This window comes from Aureobasidium melanogenum (genome assembly GCF_000721775.1).
Source record: "Aureobasidium melanogenum CBS 110374 unplaced genomic scaffold scaffold_2, whole genome shotgun sequence".
In the NCBI taxonomy this organism is placed as follows: Eukaryota; Fungi; Ascomycota; class Dothideomycetes; order Dothideales; family Saccotheciaceae; genus Aureobasidium; species Aureobasidium melanogenum.
This window is the reverse complement of record NW_024470054.1, coordinates 358316-381287: the sequence shown is the minus strand read 5'-3', so window position 1 is coordinate 381287 and position 22972 is coordinate 358316. Positions and strand designations below refer to the sequence as shown.

At 50.1% G+C, this 22972-nt stretch overlaps 12 protein-coding genes across 12 annotated transcripts; 6 read left to right on the top strand and 6 right to left on the bottom strand.

Moving 5' to 3' along the window:
* Positions 1-240: 240 nt before the first annotated feature.
* On the bottom strand, positions 241-1882 carry M437DRAFT_39028 (uncharacterized protein; the record flags this gene model as incomplete). Its single annotated transcript, XM_041019937.1, has 3 exons — positions 241-276; positions 328-602; positions 652-1882. 3 exons carry the CDS (start codon positions 1880-1882, stop codon positions 241-243), a joined length of 1542 nt encoding a protein of 513 aa, XP_040883347.1.
* A 629-nt stretch (positions 1883-2511) lies between these two features.
* M437DRAFT_80814 (dolichyl-phosphate-mannose-protein mannosyltransferase 1) lies at positions 2512-5371 on the top strand (the record flags this gene model as incomplete). The annotated part of the gene is made up of 3 exons (XM_041027424.1): positions 2512-2726; positions 2787-4824; positions 4880-5371. The coding sequence occupies 3 exons, from the start codon at positions 2512-2514 to the stop codon at positions 5369-5371; spliced, it is 2745 nt and encodes a 914-aa protein (XP_040883346.1).
* A 306-nt stretch (positions 5372-5677) lies between these two features.
* M437DRAFT_39155 (uncharacterized protein) lies at positions 5678-7157 on the top strand (the record flags this gene model as incomplete). The annotated part of the gene is made up of 2 exons (XM_041019954.1): positions 5678-6024; positions 6077-7157. The coding sequence occupies 2 exons, from the start codon at positions 5678-5680 to the stop codon at positions 7155-7157; spliced, it is 1428 nt and encodes a 475-aa protein (XP_040883345.1).
* A 24-nt stretch (positions 7158-7181) lies between these two features.
* M437DRAFT_39266 (metal-dependent amidase/aminoacylase/carboxypeptidase) lies at positions 7182-8551 on the bottom strand (the record flags this gene model as incomplete). The annotated part of the gene is made up of 2 exons (XM_041019980.1): positions 7182-7384; positions 7468-8551. 2 exons carry the CDS (start codon positions 8549-8551, stop codon positions 7182-7184), a joined length of 1287 nt encoding a protein of 428 aa, XP_040883344.1.
* A 588-nt stretch (positions 8552-9139) lies between these two features.
* Positions 9140-10213, top strand: M437DRAFT_71908 (Allantoicase; the record flags this gene model as incomplete). The annotated part of the gene is made up of 1 exon (XM_041025757.1): positions 9140-10213. The coding sequence occupies one exon, from the start codon at positions 9140-9142 to the stop codon at positions 10211-10213; it is 1074 nt and encodes a 357-aa protein (XP_040883343.1).
* Positions 10214-10638: 425 nt separating this feature from the next.
* On the top strand, positions 10639-12001 carry M437DRAFT_80810 (uncharacterized protein; the record flags this gene model as incomplete). The annotated part of the gene is made up of 2 exons (XM_041027423.1): positions 10639-10651; positions 10716-12001. The coding sequence occupies 2 exons, from the start codon at positions 10639-10641 to the stop codon at positions 11999-12001; spliced, it is 1299 nt and encodes a 432-aa protein (XP_040883342.1).
* Positions 12002-12124: 123 nt separating this feature from the next.
* Positions 12125-13676, bottom strand: M437DRAFT_71906 (oxidoreductase; the record flags this gene model as incomplete). Its single annotated transcript, XM_041025756.1, has 4 exons — positions 12125-13010; positions 13065-13135; positions 13185-13501; positions 13631-13676. The coding sequence occupies 4 exons, from the start codon at positions 13674-13676 to the stop codon at positions 12125-12127; spliced, it is 1320 nt and encodes a 439-aa protein (XP_040883341.1).
* A 766-nt stretch (positions 13677-14442) lies between these two features.
* M437DRAFT_39406 (NAD(P)-binding protein) lies at positions 14443-15464 on the top strand (the record flags this gene model as incomplete). Its single annotated transcript, XM_041020008.1, has 2 exons — positions 14443-14604; positions 14652-15464. The coding sequence occupies 2 exons, from the start codon at positions 14443-14445 to the stop codon at positions 15462-15464; spliced, it is 975 nt and encodes a 324-aa protein (XP_040883340.1).
* A 1006-nt stretch (positions 15465-16470) lies between these two features.
* On the bottom strand, positions 16471-16851 carry M437DRAFT_62530 (uncharacterized protein; the record flags this gene model as incomplete). Its single annotated transcript, XM_041024105.1, has 1 exon — positions 16471-16851. One exon carries the CDS (start codon positions 16849-16851, stop codon positions 16471-16473), a length of 381 nt encoding a protein of 126 aa, XP_040883339.1.
* A 958-nt stretch (positions 16852-17809) lies between these two features.
* M437DRAFT_62529 (subtilisin-like protein) lies at positions 17810-20624 on the top strand (the record flags this gene model as incomplete). Its single annotated transcript, XM_041024104.1, has 4 exons — positions 17810-17953; positions 18006-18398; positions 18435-18747; positions 18796-20624. The coding sequence occupies 4 exons, from the start codon at positions 17810-17812 to the stop codon at positions 20622-20624; spliced, it is 2679 nt and encodes an 892-aa protein (XP_040883338.1).
* A 154-nt stretch (positions 20625-20778) lies between these two features.
* M437DRAFT_62528 (uncharacterized protein) lies at positions 20779-21586 on the bottom strand (the record flags this gene model as incomplete). Its single annotated transcript, XM_041024103.1, has 2 exons — positions 20779-21361; positions 21423-21586. 2 exons carry the CDS (start codon positions 21584-21586, stop codon positions 20779-20781), a joined length of 747 nt encoding a protein of 248 aa, XP_040883337.1.
* A 465-nt stretch (positions 21587-22051) lies between these two features.
* Positions 22052-22804, bottom strand: M437DRAFT_62527 (uncharacterized protein; the record flags this gene model as incomplete). The annotated part of the gene is made up of 1 exon (XM_041024102.1): positions 22052-22804. The coding sequence occupies one exon, from the start codon at positions 22802-22804 to the stop codon at positions 22052-22054; it is 753 nt and encodes a 250-aa protein (XP_040883336.1).
* Between the last annotated feature and the right edge of the window lie 168 nt (positions 22805-22972).

Below are 22972 nucleotides of genomic sequence, written 5' to 3'. Positions count from 1 at the left end.
TTCTTTCATTGAGTCATGCGGAAGCACTTGCGGTGCATTTGATGTGTTTGCCTAAAGTCCCTAAAGAGACCCAAGGCCTCAGGCAGAAATTGTCTTAGCATCGGAGTGAAAGTAACGCAATCAGCCTCACGTGTTTGACCATCATGCGCATCCTTGGCATATGCGATTTATTCAACCTCCGATCATATCATGGCATCATGCTCCGTGATGGTCACTGGGGAAGACGTTTATAGGAAGCCCTCATTGGTTTCCATATTTTTGATGCAGTTGGCGAATCTATGTTTGGGTCAGACGAAGCACTACTAGTTGCTGGAGGCGTATACTCACTTGTTCCTGTACATCTGTAGACTGGCTGCCAGGAGCGCCAGGAGCAGCAGATTGAGATGGGTTGACACCGTCGAAGCTGCTAAGCTCGATTCTCTTACGTCTTTGAGCTTCCTCGTCGCTGACAGCTTGGCCTGTGACAGGGTCGAAAACATCGCTTCGCTGTGACGCCAGACGCTTGAGGTTGTTGGCGACGTCTGCAGTCGACAAGTTCGTGGTGCTGGATCGCTGAGCAGCAATGCGTGACTGCTCACGCCATCTTGGGTCAAGCATTTCAACTATAACGTGTTAGTACAAGAGCGCAAACAGGGCAAATCATAAACATACTCTTCATATGCTGCTCAAGTTCGTTGTATGGAATCTGTTGCTTGCAGTTGGGGCAGAGAGCAGTCGTGGCATTCTGCCTACGAGCCTGGGCACGAGGAACGTAGTCGTTGCGAATGCGCATGGGACCTTGACCTCTTGCAGCAGCCTGAGCCTGCTCGGCACGTTGTCGTTCAGCGGCTCTTTCGGCAATGCGGGCATCTTCTTCTTGTTCTTGTACGGTACGTGGTGGTGGTGCAAACCCAGTTTGCTGAGCGGGAGAGAAAGCAGGAGGAGCGGGCGAGTATGAGCTGGGCGGAGGCATTTGTGCCGGTGGTGGTTGGTAGTAAGTCTCTTGACCTGGCATAGCTTCTTCGATACGCATGCCTGAAGGCGCCAGGCTCATTTGTGCCTTCTGCTCGAGGGATGCAGACTGAATGTCGTTCAACGATGTGGGTGGAGGAAGTTCTGTTTGGTCGTCTGCTTCAGTGAAAAGGATAGTCTCGACGACGACAAAGTCGTGCCAGTCGATCTGAGCATATGCGACCTTTTCTGCTTCTTGCTCCTCCTCTTTCTTGACTTTTTGTGCTTCTTGGTACTTGACCCACTCGGCGCGTTTCTTTGCGCTCTCTAGGACGCGGTACTTGTTATCAATGTTCTTCTCAAGTTCAGCGACGACCTCTTGTTGCTGCTGTCCCTGAGTATTGAGGATCTCAGTGTACTGATCCACCAGACGCGAGAAGAACTGGTGGAAACTGTGCTGGGGGCGAAGGAAATCGAATTGGGGATTCCTGGCCTCACGTTGCGACAGGGTGGTCATCCACGAGCGGCCATTTTTGGCGACGAACATGGCGGTCAGCTTGATGACCTCGAGATCGACAGAACTGATATTAGGCATGCGCGCTGAGAAGTGGAAGTCTGGCGGGGGCGCAGGGCCTTGCTTCTTCTTTGGTGCAGTAACATCTCCTTCGCGGCCAGCAGCGACATCTGTTCCTCTTCCCTCCTTAATCTCCTCTAGACGCCATAGGTAGAAGGGGTGGTATGGGTTGTCGGGAAGGACGAATTGAAGCTTCGGGTTGCCCTCTGCGCTGTCGCGAATACGTGCTTCGAAAGCAGGACCATTGCGAACGATGTAGCCAGCAGTCTTTTCCAGTAGTGTTCTAAATTCCTTGGGCGGTAGAATGACACCTGGTGGAGGTTTGAAATCGGTGTTGTCAGGCGTATCGTTGCGCTCCAGTAGCGGCGCGGGTGCCATTTTGAGAAAGGGTTCGAGGAGGCCTACGCGCTGGCGACGACGTGCAAATGGGTCACCAAGTGAGTGATGGTTGTTGTAGACGTCGTAAAGTATGTCCAAGAATTATGGGATACAACGAGCACGTCGAGTGGTCTAGTAAAGTGTCGACCTTCACGAGATGCTTCTGTCGCATGAGACTCGCCCGTCGCAGTAACATTCAGAACGCCTTGACATTTTGAGATCGGCCTTGGCTGCGGATCTTCCCTTATCTTATCAGCACGATCAAGAGCTATCCAGAGCTTCCGGCCGGTGATGCAGCTGATGCTCCTATTTTCGTTGGCCAAGGCGCGTTTCCGAGCTGTACGTGGCTTCTCGCGACAACCGTCGACTACTGGTTTCTGCTCCCCCTTGAATCGAATCCTCAGCTGCATCTCCAGTACCCACCCCTTTCCTTCGTCTTACCTCTTCTTCTTTCTTTGGCTTCTTTCCTTCCGTTTGTACCATTTCTCAACTTTCAATTGCACTTTCCCAGCGGTTGCATGGAGCTTGAAGTCTAAGCACTGAAGTTCCCCGCGACGCCCAAAGGAAGCTGCGAAGACCTTCCACAATTATCCACTTCTAATCACATCTTGGTCTCTCATCCATCCACCATGGCCAACCGAGCCGCCAAATCCCCTGCGCGCCAGCCAAACACAAAGGCCATCACCAAACCCACTGACTTTGCCTCGGAGGGCGTCGAGAACTACGATGTCTCGACCCTCAAGTCGAGCGATTGGCTGATCTGCGGTGCCCTGTCTGTTGTCGCCCTCTTCGTCCGCTTGTTCCGTATCTACCAGCCCACCAGTGTCGTCTTTGACGAAGTTCAGTACGTCCAACCATAGCTATGCTGCTAAATTCCAGCAAAGAACTGACCGTTCACTCCCAGCTTCGGTGGTTTCGCTTCCAAGTACATCAAGGGCAAGTTCTTCATGGACGTCCATCCCCCATTGGCCAAGCTTCTTATCACACTCGCTGGCTGGCTGGCCGGCTTCGATGGCGAGTTCGACTTCAAAGATATCGGCAAGGACTACGTCGAGCCCGGAGTTCCATACGTTGCCATGCGCCTTCTTCCTGCCCTGATGGGCGTCCTTACAATCCCCATCATGTTCATGACCCTCAAGGCTTCAGGATGCAAGACCACCACAGCTACAATGGGTGCCGGCTTGATTCTGTTCGAGAACGGTCTTGTCACCCAGTCTAGACTCATTCTGCTCGACTCTCCTTTGGTCATCTTTACTGCTTTGACCATTTTCGCCTGGACCTCTTTCACCAATCAGCACGAACAGGGCCCTTCCAAGGCTTTCACCCCTACTTGGTGGTTCTGGTTGGCTTTCAGTGGTCTCGCTCTTGGTGCCACCGCCAGTGTCAAGTGGGTTGGACTCTTCACCATTGCATGGATCGGCTGTCTTACCCTCGTTCAACTCTGGGTTCTTCTCGGCGACACCAAGACGGTCACTCCTCGTCTTTGGTTCAAACATTTCTTCGCCCGTTTCTTCTGCCTGGTCGTCATTCCTGTTTCCTTCTACATGAGCATGTTTGCCATCCACTTCCTTTGCCTGGTTAACCCCGGCGACGGTGACGGTTTCATGTCTTCCGAATTCCAGTCCACCCTCAACAGCAAGGGTATGCAGGATGTGCCAGCTGATGTCGCTTTCGGCAGTCGTGTCTCCATCCGTCACCACAACACCCAAGGAGGCTACCTTCACTCGCACAGCCACATGTACCCCACTGGCAGCAAGCAACAGCAGATCACCCTCTACCCCCACAAGGACGAGAACAACATTTGGCTTCTTGAGAACCAGACCCAGCCCATTGACCTCGAGGGCAACGAGATCAAGACTCCCCTCGCCTGGGACAACATTGAGCCTACTTTGATTGAAGATGGCGCAGTCATCAAGCTCTACCACGTAATTACCGACCGTCGTGTCCACTCCCACGATCACCGCCCCCCAGTCACTGATGCCGACTGGCAAAACGAGGTTTCCGCATATGGTTACGAAGGATTCGAGGGTGATGCCAATGATCTGTTCAAGGTTGAGATTGTCAAGCACTTGTCCGACGGTGAGGTTGCCAAGGAGCGTCTTCGTACTATTGAGACCAAGTTCAAGCTCGTTCACATCATGACTGGCTGTGTTTTGTTCTCGCACAAGGTCAAGCTTCCCGATTGGGGCTTCGAGCAACAAGAAGTGACTTGCGCCAAGGGCGGTACTTTGCCCAACAGTATCTGGTATGTCGAGAGCAACGACCACCCTCAGCTCAAGGAGGATGCCGAGAAGGTCAACTACCGCAACCCTGGATTCTTTGGCAAGTTCTGGGAGCTTCAGAAGGTCATGTGGACCACCAACGCTGGACTTGTTGAGTCTCACGCTTGGGACTCGCGACCTCAGTCATGGCCAATCCTTCGCCGCGGTATCAACTTCTGGGGCAGAGACCACCGTCAAATCTACCTCATTGGCAACCCTCTTATCTGGTGGACTTCGACTGTCTCTGTTGTTGTGTACCTTGCCTTCAAAGCACTGGCTGTCTTGAGATGGCAGCGTGGTTACAATGACTACAACAACGTGCCCTTCAAGAGATTCGACTACGAGGTCGGCACTAGCGTCCTTGGCTGGGCTCTGCACTGGCTTCCTTTCTTCCTCATGCAGAGACAGCTTTTCTTGCACCACTACTTCCCCGCTCTCTACTTCGCCATTATCGCCCTCTGTCAGACTTACGACTTCATTACTGCTCGCGTTCCTGCCTTTGGTCTCCGTTCGCGCCCCGCTATCGGAACTGCCGGTGCAGCCATCTTCTTGGCCCTCAGCATCAGTATCTTCTACATGTACTCGCCCGTCGCATACGGAAACGGCTGGACCAAGACAGACTGCGCCAAGGCCAAGCTGTTCGAGACCTGGGATTGGGACTGCAACACTTTCTATGACAGCGTAAATTCATCAAAGCTTGAGAAATAAAAGCAACAAGCTGACACATGGCCGACAGTACTCCGAGTACAAGACTTACGAAAGATCAATCTCTGCCTCCGAGCCAACAGGAGCAGCAGCTTCTCCAGCTGTCCAGTTCTCTCAGGAGGAGGTTCCCGAGGCTCTCGTGACCGACCGCATGTTGAGCGGCGAAGAGAAGATTGAATACCGCGACGAGGCTGGCAACATCCTCAACGAAGAGCAAGTCAAGGAGCTCGAGGGCAAGGTTTCGTTCTCGACACGCTACGAGACACGTACTAGATTGGTGGATGCCAACGGTAACGAGGTCTACGATGGTGTGGCAAACGCAGAAGAGGAGAGCTACGCAGGAACAATTGCAGAGGGCAGCAACCAGGAGACTGGTGGAGTTGAGCAGGAAGCTGCTAACGAGCAGCCTGCCAGCGTCAATGTCAACGAGGATATTGAGAAGGAGAAGAGCATCGAATCAAGCATGGCATCGGCAGAGCCAGAGAGTGACGCCGGTGCTGCTACAGAAAAGGACGAGCTGTGAAATGGAGTGGCCATTGAGGCGCAGGAGTTGTCAGGAAAATATCAGGCAACGAAGTTATGCTGAACGCCACAGTAAGAGCAGCTCTAGAAATATTTAGTGACATCCAGTTTCTTTTGTTATAATTTTTTCTGCCTGTGCATACTTCACCGGGAGATCCTCTCTTGGTGCGCCGTGGTTGATGGTTGAAGTTTCCGTAGAAGCCAAAATGAAATTGCATGTGATGATGACGACCTGGTGTGTGGAGCAAAGACGCAGCCCAAAATAATTCAGCCTTCTTTGCCTAACTATCCCCAAACATCACCAACAATGGGCAAGAACAAGAAGAAGAGAAAGAACACGGAGACTCACGCCCGAAGAGCGCCCCCGAGCGAGAGACGGCAGGTCATCTCGTACGACGACATTGAGGAAGAGGCAGCGCCGCCAGTCCCACGACAGAAAGTCTCTTATGGTAGCGATTCCAACGACGATGATGCGGATCAAGCGCCCGATCAGAGACACGCAGTCGTGTCAAAAGAAGCCTTGAGAGAACGCGAACGTCCGCAGACAGATGTCACCTACGGCCAGGTGGGCGCTTTCCCAGGATTGGATCCACGCGACAAAGAACCCTTCTACGGTCCTGCCAACGATGGCCTTGATTATCTACGTATGGTCAGGTAAGCCATTTCCGCCACTTTGCTACCTAATATTCATCTGACACGTTTGCAGATCCGAAGCACGCGGTATTCCACACATCGTTCGTGCTCCCTTTCCACAAACATCTCAACCTGTTGACTACGACGACGACGATGACTACGAAGAACATGTTGACGATTACGACGGCTACTACGAGGAAGACCCCGAAGACGATGACCAAGAAGGTTGGTACGAGGATGGTGCTTATGTGGCTCATTCCATCGCCGCACCTATAATAGGTCCTGTTCAGCCAGGTATGAAGGCCCAAGACGCCTTCTACAACTCTCTCAAATCCCGTTTCGAGGTACTGCGTCGCAACTTGAGAGCATCACCCTCGGTCCAAGCCGTCCAATCCCTTGACCATCAGCATCCTATCTCTCTACCTTTCGGCAATAAGATGGCCGACAAGGAATGGAAGTATCATCTTCTCCACACCACTCCACTTCCTGCTCAACTGGCCTCTCTTGACTCTCCGTCAATCCTTCGCCTGTTGAAGCTTGTCGAGGGTCAGCTGGAGAATTGCCGCAAAACGAATATCCCAAACAATCTTGGCCTGTGGGCTTGGTCATTATTGGCAAAGCTGGACGATGTTGGCTTGTTGCAGACTAGAGAGGTCGGCGTAGTTCGAGATCTGGCAAAGATGGCCATCTGGGTACGTATGATGCATCACAAAGCCAAGTACGGTAGGTCCAACGACCCTGACTACGATCATCTCGACGACTATCCCGAAGAAAATGCCTCCCAATATGAAGAAGACGGACTTGTCGATGCAGACCAGGAAGATGCCACCAATGCTGGTGCACCAGGAGTCGAACCGGTCGAGGCTGCAGTAGAAGCACAGATTCAGGAAGAGATCACGTCTGCTAAGGACGAGCCAGGGGGTGAGACCATGGTTCTGGATACCGAAGGCCATCTACTCGATGCCATTGCTGCCAAGAAGCGCGAGCTACAAATCGAAGCTGAGGCCCAAGAGAAGCAGAATCAGCAACAAGAAGACTTCCCTGACACTAATACATGTGTGACTATTGACATGCTTGTCACGGTGGCCAGCGAGTTTTACGGTCAAAAGGACCTTCTTGTCGGCCGCCTGCCCTGGGAGCATCCTACGGATTGAGACTATGCTAATGTCACAAGCTCATCATTTTTTCAGAAGCCATGTTAACGCTGCAACAGCATATGCATCGACTGCCACCTGCAGCGTCGGCATGATCACTGGTGCAAACAAGGCGCTATGGTTAATAGGCACGTCTCCAGGACGCCCTTCAGCTGCCACCTTATCCCATAACTCTGGGTCTGTACCACCATAAGTCCAGAAAGACGAAGGTTTTCCAATCGCCGTCGCTATATCGCAGTGTCAGCTCGTTACGTAGGACATACATAGCAGAGTTTGTCGGAATAGCGAGATGCAATTAGGTCAAACTTACCTAGAATTCCAAAGTCCTCACTTCCACCAAGCTTTGCTGCAGAACTCGTGTATGAGTTATCGTCCGTTCCAAAGTGCTCGCCGAAGCTTTCTTCCAGACGCTGTGTGACTTCGTCATCATTGATGGTAAGAGGGAAGTTTCTAATTGTCTCAAAGGTAGGATCTTGAACCGCGCCACTGGCCATAGACTCTGCGTTGACGACTCTCTTCACACTGCTCAAGACCTTGCTTCTAGTTTCGGCATTCACAGCTCTCAGATCCAGTTTCAAGATGGCGTTGTCAGCAACCACATTTTCTGCATCCCCAGCGATAATGCAAGCACAAGTGACGACGGCATTGTCAGCGGGGTCGACTTCTCTGCTGACGATGGTTTGAAGTCGCATGACTGTGCTTGCAGCCATGACCACTGGATCGACTAGTCTATGCGGTTGACTAGCATGTCCACCCTTGCCGTGTAGAGTGACCTTCAACGAATCTGCTGAAGATGCCATGAGACCACGCTTTGTACCCAGCGTGCCTGCTCGCATAGGCATTACATGACCGCCCAAGACAACATCTGGAATAGGCACTTTGTCGTATAGTCCATCGTCTACCATAGCCTGCGCACCTTGACCCTTTTCTTCTGCCGGCTGGAAACAGAAGATTAGTGTTCCAGACCAAGAATCTCTAGACTTGTAGAGCAGAGATGCAGCAGCAAGCAGAGAAGTAATGTGTATATCATGGCCACAAGCATGCATAGTCGGCTTTTCCACACCTTCAAGATCGACCATACGCTTTTTGCTCGCCCAAGCAAGTCCTGATTTCTCCTCCACGGGTAGACCGTCAATATCGGCGCGAAGCAATACCGTAGGGCCAGATCCGTTCTTGAGTACGCCTGCTAGTCCGTGTCCTCCGATGCCAGTATGGAGATCTACTTCTGGACATGTCTGTCCCAAGTGTTCGGCAATTTTTGCTGCTGTTTCCTTTTCTTGGTGCGAAAGCTCTGGGTTTGCGTGGAAATGCTTGTAGAGAGGTACATAGTCTTGTTCCAGGTCTGGACGGTGTGAGGACACGACCTTGCTGATGGGGTTGTCTTTCTTTGTCATAGTGTTTTTCTGCTAGCTAGGTTCGCAATATCGGGTAGGCAAAGGGTGGAAGTCGAATCGCAGGAGCAAGTGATCATGTACTCTATCTTGGTATATATAGTGACCCCGCCTTTATCGACCCTTGGCCGCGAGTTGGCCGTGAGTTTGCCGTACCTGTCGATCTGCCCACGGGCTTGATGAGGAAGGAGGTTGATGGATGAGTCGAAATACATCTCCGTGAGTCAAGCTCCTTCCACGATGCTGCGATTACGATCCTAAGAGCTGTAGGTTTTCGCAATACAACCTTATAGCTGGATGTTCGTATTCTCGCATAAGATTGCCATTGTCGACACTCCACACGAAGCCTCTCCACGTCTCAGAATGGCGGGCGCCAGCGAGATCGGCGAAGGCCGCCAAAGATACGGCGGGGTGTTACTCGATAGGAAATCATTCCATCGAGTAAGCAGTTATACCAGTGTCTGCCCAACAGTCTTTTTCCCTTCTCACCGACTTGATTCTTCTTCTCTCCTTCTTTTCTTTGCTCTCCACCTTTACTACTTTGCTTCTCATATACCATAATTTGTATATCAACAAACCACTACGTCAACAATGGAAATCCACACTGAATCACTCGACACTGTCAACAATGGCCAAGTCAAGGCTATCCCCGTAGAAGACATTCAGTCAACATTCGGCTCCAACAGCATCGACTTGATCAGCAAACCCCTTGGCTCCCGCATCCTCTCCTTCTCCGACGAATGGTTCGCAGCTGCCGAAAACCTCACCACCCCTACCGCACCAATTCGCAAACCTGGCGTCTTTGTCTTCTCAGGAGCCTGGTACGATGGCTGGGAGACTCGCCGCCATAACCCAGAACCCTTTGACTGGGTAGTCTTCCGCCTGGGCGTCGCTTCCGGCAGAGTCAAGGGTGTCGAGATCGACACTGCATTCTTCAATGGCAACCATGCGCCCGAGGTTGCTGTGCAGGGCTGCTTTGCTTCCGACGACAGAGAAGAAGAGATCAAGAGCAAGGACTTCAAGGAGTGGGAGACCATCCTCCCTATTCAGGAGTGTGGACCTTCGCAACGACATGCATGGCTCCTCCCCTCCATCACAAAACCTTACACACATATCCGTCTGCAAATGTTCCCTGACGGTGGCATTGCTCGTTTCCGCCTCTACGGCGATGTCCAAGCTGTCCTGCCCAAGGATACATCAGCAGTCTTCGACCTCGCAGCAACCGTCAACGGCGGTGTCGCGATCCAATGCTCTGACCAGCACTTCGGCACAAAAGACAACCTGCTGCTCCCCGGTCGTGGCAAGGACATGGGCGATGGCTGGGAAACCAAGCGCACACGCGGCGAACACATCGATTGGTGCATCATCCGCCTAGGCACCACTGGCCACATCTCCAAACTGCTGATCGACACCGCACACTTCAGAGGCAACTTCCCACAAAAGGTGCAAGTGTTCGCTGCTGAAGCTGGAGAGGCTCCTGCTCATGATAGCAGCAAGTGGGTCGAGATCTTGAGCCCGCAAAAGACTGGTCCTGACTTCGAACATATCTATGAGGGAGATGTGTTGAAGGAGGTTCAGGGCAAGGCTTATGGCTACGTTAAGTTGGTCATGATTCCCGATGGTGGTATTTCGAGAATCAAGGTCTTTGGCAGCAAGGCAGTGTAAAAAAAAAAAAAAAAAGAAATGATTTCTGTCTTACATGTATTGAAATGAACAATTGACCTATCTCCGTCCTAGAAACCACTACTGCAGCTTTATTCACTGAATGCGCCTCTGTATCAGGGACCGCCCACCGTATCGCAACGCGAAGCTCAAGGGCGCTTATTGAAACGATCACACTGGTCCTTAAAGGTAGGTACGTAGGAAAAGATGAGCCTTGCGGCTAGAATATGCATTCCAAGGCCCTTTGACTCGTATTCTCGTTTTTCCTTGCCTTCACTTGGCGGATCTTGCAACAACAATTCCGTCGATATGCCACTTAGAAGTTGTGATTTTCCCGATTGCGAACGCCCTGCCGAGCGTGGGAGCGGCGACTGTATGATATGCTCCAGTCATCGTTGCTTGCAACACCTGGCGCCTGAATTCCATACATGTCCTTCAGAGGTTCGTGTCATCTCACCACTAGACCAGAGTAATTGAATTCTAATCGTGCAGGGCAATGAACCAGATGCTTTCTTCGCGGCATACGACTCCGCCAGAAAGGGGCATCTGCAAGCATTACTTGACAAAGTCGACTTCGATGCTCTCAGATCCATTGCGACTCGTCTTCACGACAATGTCCCCTGCTCCATACCCGCTCTCCTGAATGCCGGTGAACAGGCGAAACCAGATGCCGAGTCCAAGCAGATCTTGGATCAGACAGGCGGTCAGAATTGTAACATTGACATCTGCTTCGCCGACGGCGTTGTCTGGATAGCACGACTCAGATTTGAAGAACCTACAGTACTGCCTCACGATGCACAAACACCAATCTCCATAAGTGAAGTGGAAACTCTAAAGTTCCTCTCGCGAACCAATATACGAGTTCCAGAAGTGTTTCACCATTCATGCAACGAGACCGAAATTGGAACTCCATATGTGCTTATGGAAAAGCTTCCTGGAAAGCCATTGCAATGGTCTAATGCTTCAGCCCAACAGAAAACAAAAGTCATGGAACAACTTGCAGATGTTTTTCTCGAACTTGAGAAACATCCCTTTCCAGTGACTGGATCTCTTTCTCAAGGTGGAGTGGTTGGACCGTTCGCTCAGAACCACATGTTTGTGTCTCCATTTGAGTCACTTGGACCGTTTTCTACCTCGAAAGATTCACTCACGTCGATCTTGACACATGAGATAGACATGATCAAAGATGGAGAGCTATCCACGCTTGCCACTGACAACTTCTTGACCCATCTCTGGAGGCTTGAGCATTTACCCGGTCTTTTGGCAAATGCGACGGATAATCACTTCTACCTGAAACATGCCGATGATAAGGGCGACCACATTCTCATCGACGAAGACTACAACATCACCGGGATAATCGACTGGGAGTGGGCATCAACAGAAACCAAGAACTTTGCATTCAGCTTTCCATGCATGATGTGGCCTGTTGTAAAGTATTACGATGGCAGTAATGAATTGTCACAAGAGGAACTTGAGTTTGCGCAAATGTTTCAACGTCGTGGACGAGAAGATATGGCGCAGATGATTCTGCAAAGGCGTGCATGGCAAAGATTCCTCTTTTTCATGGCGGGTGCAGGTGTACCCTCTTACGACGAGTTCAGAGATTTGTTTCAGGGCTTGAGAAGAAGCTTCGAGGGAGAAGACATCGGGTCATACCTAGAATGGCGAAAACGCGCCTGCGAAACCAATGAGGCCTCACTCATGGAGTTTGGAAGAACTCGCACTGGTGGATCGCATTCGACTTCACAGGTTCCTGATGTTCATGGATCGCAAGAACGTAACAAGGAGTGAAGTTATGCTGTTTGCTTTGCTAGAGACATTCGTCCGTATCAACCAGAGATGGTCTATAGTACCAAGAAGAACTTCAAACTCGTATTTCGTGCCCCGCCAAGGTGAATCACAAGGTCAACCTCCTCAACGCATCTGGAAGTGGTAATCAGGTAGCTCAAACTTTTTAACTTGACCACCAAAGCTAGGCAGCGAGGGAAGAGAATTAAACAACTTTTGAAAGCCTGGTCGCGCGATTGTTCCAAATACGAGCCTGAGAATCCAGATTCCAAGGTCTGATTGAGGGGCGGCGAGCCTGGGTGCTCTTCCTCCTAGCGGTATGGTACCATTTTCTCGCACAAATCCTTCAAACTTCTTCCTGTAGTTGGTAAATGCTGCAGCTGGATCTTCGGGGTTGGCTGCAAGTTCTCCTGCGAGAATGTAACTTCCAAGCACAGCCATTGTGGTGCCTTGCCCGGTCAAAGGAGAAGGACAGTATGCCGCATCGCCGACCAGAGCACAACGGCCAGTGTGCCAAGTATCGAGTCTTACTTGCACGACTCTTGTGAAGTAGAAATCTTGTGACTCTCGCATGCCTTGTATGATTTTGTCTTTGATGCCACCAACGCCTTCGAAGCGCTTGTCCAAAAGAGCTTTCTGTTGCTCTACATTTCCATGTCTGGCTACTTGTTGCAAATCTGCAGCATCGGTTGTTGTGACTATCAGATATCCAGAAGCTCGACTTCCAGTCTTGTCGATCGGCCGCATCCACATGACACGTCCTTTGTTGGCATGTTGCAAGATAGAGTGGGTGATTTGGTGTTTGGGATCGACTTGCATGGAGAAGTAGGCCACATATGTATCAGTTTGCTTGAAGCAGTTCTCGATTGTTGTTTTGTCGAAGGTCAGGCTTCGTACTCGAGAGGCAACGCCGTCTGCGCCGATGATGGCAGTGTACTCTTCCGGTTGGTTGGTATCTGAGAGAGTGGCTATCGCGGAGGATGTGCCTTGTTGCATATTGCTTACTGTGCATCTAGCAGATAGTTAGAGAAATCCCGTTGGGGACGTAAAGATAAGAAAAACTTGCCCATATCTATACTTCACACCTTGTTCTTTTGCAGCATCCATGAAGATGTTCGTCAAAGTCCCACGCATAATCTATTTCCAAATTAATAACTATTTCCTCCGAACATCTTGTCTTACACACCTCAATCTCATTAGTAGGCGAAAAAGCCGACTTGCTCTGATCAGCAGGATTGGTCCCAACCATCCCAGTCTCCTTACCCGCATCGTCCAGCAAAGCAAAGCCACTTTCTCCAGTCGTGTTCTCTTTTATCTTTTCCCACAAGCCCATTTTCTTGACGATGTCGACTGCTTCGTCTGTGATGTCGATGCCTTGGCCATAAGGAGGTATGGTTGAGCGTTCTGCGATTGTTACTTTGAAGCCTGCTTTTGCGAGCCAGAAGGCGGTGCTTGAGCCTGCTGGGCCGCCGCCGACGATGAGAATATGGTGTATTTTTGAGCCTTTCGGTCTAGGAGTGCTGACTTGTGAGGAATAGTGTCTGTTGCTGAAAATAACATTGACTGTAGACCTAGAGGTGGTGTTTGATCTTCTCGTTGCAGGTATAAGAACAATAGCTTTTGTCCTTGAACCAAGAGATGGGCTATGAAGTAACGATTTTTGCCGTAGAGTATACATGGTGGACTGTGAAAAAGCAGAGAGCAATCCGCTGGTATTTATGTGCAGATTCAAGATGATAGTTGTCCATGATGTAGATGATGTTTAGATACCAAGTTTGGTGGTAAGGAGCGCTTTCGGTACTTAGTATACCCCAATAGGCAGGGATCGGCATTGTATCTCGGGGACCGGCCCCCGAGCTACAGCAGGTAGTTTCCCATCACAACGAACTCGACAACCTGCTTACACCATTTAACGGATGCAGAAACATCCTATATAAGCCTGTAAAAAAAGATTGTGTTGAGCCACGTCCCATAAACGCCAGGGTGCACCATGTAACACACATTGCAAGATACTCCATATCTAGCTCATACTGCATTCCTGATGTCTGTACAGGTTGGGTGGAAGTGCTTTATAAGGTAACAAAAACAGAGGCAATCCGGTAGACAAGGCGCTGGAAGAGAAAACCCTGATGTTAATTTATTCGCGTTGCCCCATTGGACAGACTGTACCTTGAGTGAATCATTGCTTACGGCGGCTTATAGTGCTGATCCTACGCTCCATAGCATCAGCACAGGTGATTGTTATATGCACGGGATGCCTTAACACCACTGTATAAGAAGACGATTACCGAAGTACAAAACTGCCTTGCTTTTATTGTTAAGTCTTACCAACAGAACCAAGAACGCATTCTCACACACATCACAAATCTACGCAACATGAGGTTCGGCTGGAAACAGAACAACTTTGATGTCAACGGCCGAGTGCGTTGAAAACTGCTTGATACATGATCTTACTAGCTGACACGCAATCAAAGACAGTGGTCATCACTGGCGGCTCTCAGGGCATGGGAAGAGGACTGGCAAAACTCTTGGCTCAGAAAGGCGCACATATTGTCATTGTTGCGAGAGACCAAGAAAAGCTCGAAGCTGCGTTAACATACATAAGTGTACATGACTTGCGCGACCAATATTTCTATATCTGACTTTTACGCAGGCCGCTGCCAAAACCCCACAGACTCAGCGGTTCCATGCCATCAGCGCGGATGTTACGATCGCTGAAGAGAATGATCGGATCATAAGAGAAGTGACCGTGTGGAACAATAGTATACCACCAGATGTGGTCTGGGCAAATGCAGGAATGGCTCATCCTGATCTCTTCATCGATACCCCTGTCGACGTGCTCAGATCACAGATGGATATTAATTACTGGGCGGCGGCATATCTCGCTCAAACAACCTTGAAGACCTGGCTTGCTGCACCTCAGACGGCAGGTGTCACGAAGCCACGGCACTTCATCATGACTTCGAGCGTGATCTGCTTTGCAGGTATTGCAGGCTATGCGCCGTATGCACCTGCCAAATCTGCCATGCGTTCGTTGGCGGACACACTCCGCTCTGAGCTCAACCTGTACAATGGTGCTATGTGTGAGAGTGCCACAGGGACTTCTTCTCCATTTATCGAGATTCATTGCGTCTGTCCGGGCACAATCACTAGTCCTGGGTATGAGAATGAGCAAAAGATCAAGCATGAAATCACAAAGATCCTTGAGGAGGGTGATATCGCCCAGACTGAAGATGAGGTTGCGGCAGCGGCAGTCAGAGGCCTCGAGAAAGGTAAATTTCTGATCACTACTCAGCTTGTCGGCCACGCGATGAGAGCCAGTGCGCTGGGGAGTAGCCCAAGAGATGCAAAGTTGAGAGAGACGCTATTCAGCTGGATAACTTCAGTCGCTTGGTTGTTCATTGGTCCGAGTATGGACAAGAAAGTTTACAAGTATGGGAAGACGAATGGTGTTAGAAAGAACTGAATCTGCCAGATCAGGGATTCCAACAGTAATCTGCAGGTGTAGATTATCTGTCCGAGCCTTTTGCCTACTATTGCAATAGAGGCAATGGATTGCTTAGAAGAGTGAATGCCCAATTTTAATGGCAAGTTGACCTGATGGAATGTCATCGATTCAGCCTTGGAGTGTGTTCCAAAGAACTTTTGTCTCTGTGCTGCCCTGTTGATGATGTTCCTTGTCGGAAGCATCTGTTCGAATTGCCAACCAATTTAGTATTAGGACATGTTGCCAATAACTTGACTTCATGAATCTGCGACATGCGAAATGAACAAACAAACAACTCCTGCAGCAGTAAAGTCAGTGATGAGGATGAGATCGTTCGGTCAGGGTGTTCCCAGAAACATGAAGTTATGCATATCCACAAAACGCCAAGCCCGTTTATGCAGATAGCTTCACGCCAAAAAAAGGGTCCACAAATTTCATGTCCGAGTCGACGAAAATTTGCTTCTCGATCCGTTCCGCCATCTTCTTCATTTGCAAGCATTTGTACCGTTGAAAAGCAAAAGGATGTTGACGAGAGTGGGATTTGAACCCACGCCCTTTCGGACCAGCGTATTGGAAGAACCTTAAGCTGGCGCCTTAGACCGCTCGGCCATCTCGCCCTTGATGCAAATCACCTCCTAAGCTAGGGTACAAGACGAAGCGGGCGACGGGTTTGCATTGACGGTGTCCTGAGGTCAGTCGATGAGCGTCCCTGATAATTGCCGATGTAGAGATTGTCTGTAAGGAGAAGTGTTGCCAAGAGTGACACCGATGCTTGTTGACAATGATCATGAGAATGTTCATCCAAGCATACGGTCGATGCTGATGTGCCTGCATTCCAGGAAGACCATAAAAGACCACAAATGAAACCAGATGTTTTCCAAGACTGTGTTGAGTATGAGCATTACTTTCCAGCAGGCCTCATGGTCTACCTTTCAACATCCGGAGACTTTGGACAAGCTGATGCTCCAGACGCTCGTCGGAAATCTCACCGTTCCTCAATCGTCTCAAGTGTTGTACTCTTTGAAAGACCCGTACTGAGATTTGACCATAGTCGTAGAGGATGAACTTGTGGTAGGCTTGTAAGTTCGGCATGTCGGCGTTGATATGTTGCAATGATGAGAGCAGTATGGTGAAGAATGCCAGTAATGATGTCGTTGGCGTTGTCTTCATAGGCGAAGACGTCAACGGTGAAGAATGCCACTTGTCGTTCTCTCGTAATAAGTGTACCAGTAGTGGCTACCCCATATCGCCAAGATGGCTGCTGGATCATTTCCCCCCATATTGCGTCGAGAGCACACGGTCTTGCCGCCGACAGTGACTTGTTGCTGCGAAGGACCTCCAGCTCGAGGGCACCCGCAATGCCCATCGCGGGGAGACTGGCCCGAGCTTCAAGACGTCAATCCGACGACGGCTTGAAGAGAACAGCAAGCGCAGCGAAAGCACCTTTGTGCTCGTGTCTGACCACGACGAACCATCGCACCAAGAATCAGGAGGCATGTCTGATGAGCTCTGCTCGTGCGTCTATCCAATCTCCAGATACTTTCGCATCGCCAGGCACATGCGCCACCGATCTACGAGCCTAGAGAGCGTGCATATAGGATCGGGGCTTCCCGCTTCAACATCAAGCATGCGCTGCCCACTCTTCCTCGACCGGCGACAGGAATGCTTCTATCGCCACCACATTGCTTCGCGTAAAGCAAAGCTTGCAATAGCATGCCGCTCATTGTGCAGCTATAGCTCCTGTCAAGCGTCTTGTCCAACAGAACCGGTCGTGCGTAAGTGCTTGTCTCCTTCCTTATCAGTCCCCAGCCAAGACTTGAGATAGACTGTGCGTCTCAATCTCAACCATGTACACTCCTGATCTACACTCCATCAAATGTTTGCTACCAACCTTTCACCAATCTTTGTGATCTGCTCTCGTGCTATTTGCTGTGCATTCTTCGGACTCCCGCGTGCCAAGTCGCTTTTAACGAGCCGTCCACACTAGGAGCTGCACCTTAATCTATCATTACCTCAAAGAAAGTATGGTCATCGCCTCAAGACCCTCCTTCGTGCCAAGGAAGGCTCATGAGGCCATGCCCTCGCAAGATATCACCATCGTCCTAGGTTATACTGCTTCTAGGATACGATTGGCGTCTCTTGGCCCTCGTCTCCTGCAACATGCAGCTTTTATGGTCACCTTGTTGAACACAAGCCCCTCATGATGGAGTCCCGCTTTTGGAAGGAGAACTGAAGATAAGAGTTGGTAGAACATCATATAAAAGGCCCCTCAGTCTTCAGATCTGTGTGGTGGTTCAAGGTTCAGCGTCTCTCTTTCAGACAAGATGTGGTTCAACATCGCCACTCTTTTGGCTCTTGCCCCTTCTGTTCTCGCAGCAGTCACAGACAGTAGTGCTGAGAAGAAGCGCAATGTCGTACCTGGAGGATATATCGTCGAGTTTGAAGATGTCATGTCGATTGCTTCGGACGTGCGTGTCAACGATTCGCGAGTGATAGACTTACCATTGACATGCCAAACAGACCAAATCCAGTTTCTATTCTGACCTCTCAAAGAAAAAGATGAACCCTACTCACCGCATGGATCTCTCTTCATCTTTGTTCAAAGGACTTTCATTCCATGTGGATACTGGTCTTGATCAGGCTGTGGTCGCTTCAGACATTCAGGCCATGCCTATCGTGCGCAAGGTCTGGCCCATCTCGCTATATGACACCCAGGATTTTGCAACCGCTCCCTACACCAATGGATCAAACTCTACAACTTCTTCTGATACCTTCTCTACCCATCTCATGGGCCACGTTGACAGACTACATGCTGAAGGTTTGACCGGAAATGGAACTTTCGTTGCTATCATCGATACTGGCGTTGACTATCTTCACCCTGCTCTCGGTGGATGTTTTGGTCCTGGCTGCAAGGTTGCATACGTACGTCATTACGATTCGAACTTGTAGCACAATCGCTTACTTGCAAAGGGTTATGATCTCGTTGGTGATGACTATGACGGCACTAACACTCCTGTACCCGACCCTGATCCGTACTCTGCCTGTAACGAGCATGGTACTCACGTTGCTGGTATCGTAGGAGCTGACCCCAATCCGTACAACTTTACCGGCGTTGCACCCGACGCAATTCTAGGTGCTTACAGAGTCTTTGGATGCTCCGGAAGTGCTGGTGACGATGTTCTTATCGACGCGTTCACCCGCGCATACGAGGATGGAGCAGATATCATCACTGCCAGTATTGGTGGCCCCAACGGCTGGACCGGTAAGTCAATCAAGAAGATCCCATGGGTACAACACTAATGCTTCCCAGAGGAGCCATGGACTGTTGTAGTCTCTCGCATTGTTGCAGCTGGAACTCCTTGCACTCTTGCTGCTGGTAACGATGGTTCAGAAGGCCTGTTCTACGGCTCTTCAGCCGCAGATGGCATTGGCGTCATCGCTGTTGGATCTATTGACAACATCGAGTCTCCTGTGTTCACCACCTATGGCACGTACACTGTGGACAACTCGACTGATGGTCAATTTGGCTACCTGGCAGCTTCAATTGGCATGCCCAACGTCAGCCTACCGCTATGGGCCGTCAGCAAGGACAGCACTATCGTTGACGATGCTTGCGAGCCTCTTCCTGCTGATACCCCTGATCTTACCGAAAAGCTTGTCCTCATCCGTCGTGGCACTTGCACTTTCGACACCAAAGCTGCCAACGTGGCTGCATTCGGAGCACAATACATTCTGTTTTACAACAACGCCCCTAGTCTCACCTCTCCCAGTGTCACCGATTCTGATATTCTTGGTGCGGCAATGGTCTCGGCTGAACAAGGTGCTTCTTGGGTTGCTAGTCTTGCTGCCGGTTCCGCCATCCAGGTCAATATCGACGGCAAGTTGACTATCTTCTCTAGCCCCGCTAACAACATCACTGGCGGTCGTATGTCTACGTTTTCGATGTGGAACCCTACTAACGAGGCTTACGTCAAGCCTGAGATCTCTGCTCCTGGCGGCAACATCCTGTCCACTCTGCCTCTGGAGCAGGGCGGTTACGGAGTCCTGTCCGGCACTTCGATGGCCACTCCCTTTGTCGCTGGTGTTGTTGCACTCATGAAGCAGGCTCGCCCTGATCTTGAGCCTCATACTATTCGTAGTATCCTCGGTACTACTGGTCATCCTGTCACTTTCAACGACGGCAAGACCACTTATGATTACTTTGCTCCGGTAGTTCAGCAGGGAGGTGGCGAGGTCAATGCTTTTGCTGCCGTTCACACGTCGACCGTCATCGATGTTGCCAACCTTGCTTTCAACGACACAGCACACTTTGTCCAAGAGGCAAACTTCACTATCACCAATCGTGGTAACAGCGACATTACTTACAACCTTGACTACGTCAATGCTGCCACCGCCTACACTCTTCCTGATGATGGCAGTACCCAACCTCAAACCTTCCCTCCGGACCTCGTCACCTCTGGCGCAAGTGTGCATTTCAGCTCTGGTAGCATCAGCGTCGCTGCTGGCAAGTCTGAGGTTGTCATTGTCACTCTCTCGCTTCCTAAGGACCTTGCAACCGCTCGTATCCCTGTATACTCAGGCTTCATCACTATTAACGGTACCAATGGCGATTCTCTCAACCTCCCTTACGCTGGTGTTGCCTCTTCGCTCAAGGATGCCACCGTTCTCGATGCCAGTACTGGATACCCTTATATTACCAGCACATCTGACAACACTTTCGTTCCTGTGGATGCTGGCACTGTCTTCACCATCTCAATCGCCAACACGACTGTGAACGGCACTACCGATAACTCGACCGGTCTGCTGATCCCCAACTTGAGAATTGGTCTTGTCATGCCATCGTCTTTGATTCGAGCTGATCTCCTTCCCTCGAACTCCACATATGGTACCTACACCAACACTACTACTATCCTCGGTGTAAAGACGCTTGGTGCTATTGCTGGTACGCCTTCTGTCTACCAGCCTAGAGCTAATGCTTGGAATACTGCTTTCTATGGTGTCCTGGACGATGGCAGAAGAGTACCTGCTGGAACTTACTCCATTCTTGTCCGCGCCTTGAGAATCTTCGGAGACGCGACAAACCCTGATGATTACGATAGTGCTGAGACTGAGCCTTTCACAATTAGATATGTTCATTAAGAGTTTAGGTCGATGGATGTACTTTCAATCTTACATTCTAGATAGACAAATGAATCAACTTACTTTTAATGAATTCACCTGACTCGATTTTGTGGCCTTTATGTAACCGCCACACCCTGTAAACTTGAACCGTCTTGGAGGTGTATCGCCACATTCATCCTTGTCTGCCAATGGTTTCTTGTGCGAGACCTATCTGGAACCGCGGCCCGGTATCCGGAGTCCAGATCTGGTTGTCCGTCATGCCTGCACTGAGCTCTCTTGATGACAGAAGATTGCTTGCAAGCACGCCCCAAAGTGTATCAAGACTGCCTACAGCAACATTGAAGGATGGTAGAGAGCCATGATTGGGCTCCACGTTGCCATGAATTACGGTTTGGGTAGCGAGAGGAATTGCGAGAACGTAGGGAATCATCGTTTCAGAGGCCCATGGAGTCGATGTCGGTATTTTGGCGTCGAAGAATGATTGGAGCGATGCCTCGTTCACCACCAAGCATATTTCTGGCATCAATGCTCGATGTAATGCATCCCTTTGCGCAACAAAGCTTGCATATCGTTCTAAAACCTGCTGCACACTGGCGTTTTGAAGCTGCGTGTCTTCAATCCATTTGATGGTGAAGCGACGATTGACATCAGAGATACCCTCAACAAGAGATTCCTCATCGAACACGGATGCAATCACAACATCCCACTTGGCTTTGAACAGACTCCATCGCTCATCGTCATCACAGCAACAAGTCCTAAAAACAACGAAACCCCAGGGTTGGTCTCCGGGAAAGTACTGCTGTAAAGCTTTCATACGTCTCGGTCTTGCTTAGTTCATCAACTGTTTGGATCTTTTGGCCGCCTGCAGCGACTCGTGCGGCTTCCTCTGCAGCAACTCGTGCTTTGTGGTTGTTACTTGCTTCTTTCATGAGGTCTTTGAATCCATCTGTGCCGAGAGCGGAACGCAAGCTGTCAAACATGAGGTTCTTTTCGTCCTCGGGGAGAGAAAGGATGTCGGTGGAGGTAGCGTAGAGAAGGAAGTCTTTTGACCAGCCGGGTGGTCAGTATGCTCCTGGTATTGAGTCATGGCTGGACATTCTCTCGCGTTGTTATGGTAGACGTGTGTGTGGATGGAGCTTAGAAGAGGATATAAAGTGAAGAGCAAGGAATACTCGGTCGAAGTTAACGTGTTTACCAAGATCAATCTACATGCAATCAATTAAAAACATAGTCTTGGCATGATGTATACTATGTATATTTTGCTTAACGACTTTGTTGGTCGAATTGCTCTTCTACCGACATCACCCTATTGTGATTCAGGTTGCATGGATCATTCGATCATGGCTTAGACTTTCTCGCCTCAACTTTCATCATAATGCAAACAAGGTGTCAAGTGCCTCTATTCCTGCCACAATAGAAGCTACATATGCCAAGCTATATCAAAATCACATCAAGACACATCTTCCAATTCCACGAACTGGTTGAGACTGCTCATTGACATCCTCAGACTGCAGAATATTGAGCAATTCGACGAGAACAATGTGGAGTTGTTCCAACTCAAGAGCTAGATCTTGACGAGATTGGATGTCGTGCTTGAGATTGGGCCTGCTTTGATCGTCGCCGAGTTTCGCATCGAATTCTTCGACATCGTGTAGAGTGTTGGCCAGAGATTGGCTTTGAGATCTTGCGGCGTGGATACTCTGTTGATAGACAAAGGATGAACCAAGTCTTGAGATGGTAAGAGCGGTTGCTGGAGTTTGTATTCTTGTCGCTTCTGCGATTTCCTCCTTTTCTTCTCCCTCCTTCTCTTTCTGTCCTGTCTCCTTTGTTCCTTGCTTTGGCTGTTTCTGTTCTTTCTCTTCCAGCCTCCGAGACTCTTTCCACGGCCAACCTGCATCGGCATCTTCACAAACAGAATTCCACATTTCAAAGTCTTCGTAGACGGAAGAAGAGTGTTTGTAGCCTCCGTATCTGGGGATAGAGGCGTTGCTGCTGGAGCTCTTGTTGTCGTTGTCACTATTTCTGTCGTTGATTCGGGTGTTGTCTGAGGGGTTCATTGTGGCAAAAGGTAGGAAGTGTGATTGGGAGTTTTTGGCGGAAGGCTGCGAGCGTTTGAGTTTTAGGTTGGAGGCCGGGTTCTTGTCAAGGTGGTCGAGGAGTTTATGTAACTGGTCAAGGAGCGGAATCGATGTGTCCATGGTCCTTGTGGCTCAGACGAGACGAGGCGAGATTGAAGACACATATTGATCCGAACCATATGTCGTGTCGTACTTTTACAAGACATTTGTCTTTGTCGTGTCTTAGCACGAGGACAAGCTGGAACTGTATTGTCGGCATAGGCACGGCACAATAAGGCCGGCGAAGTC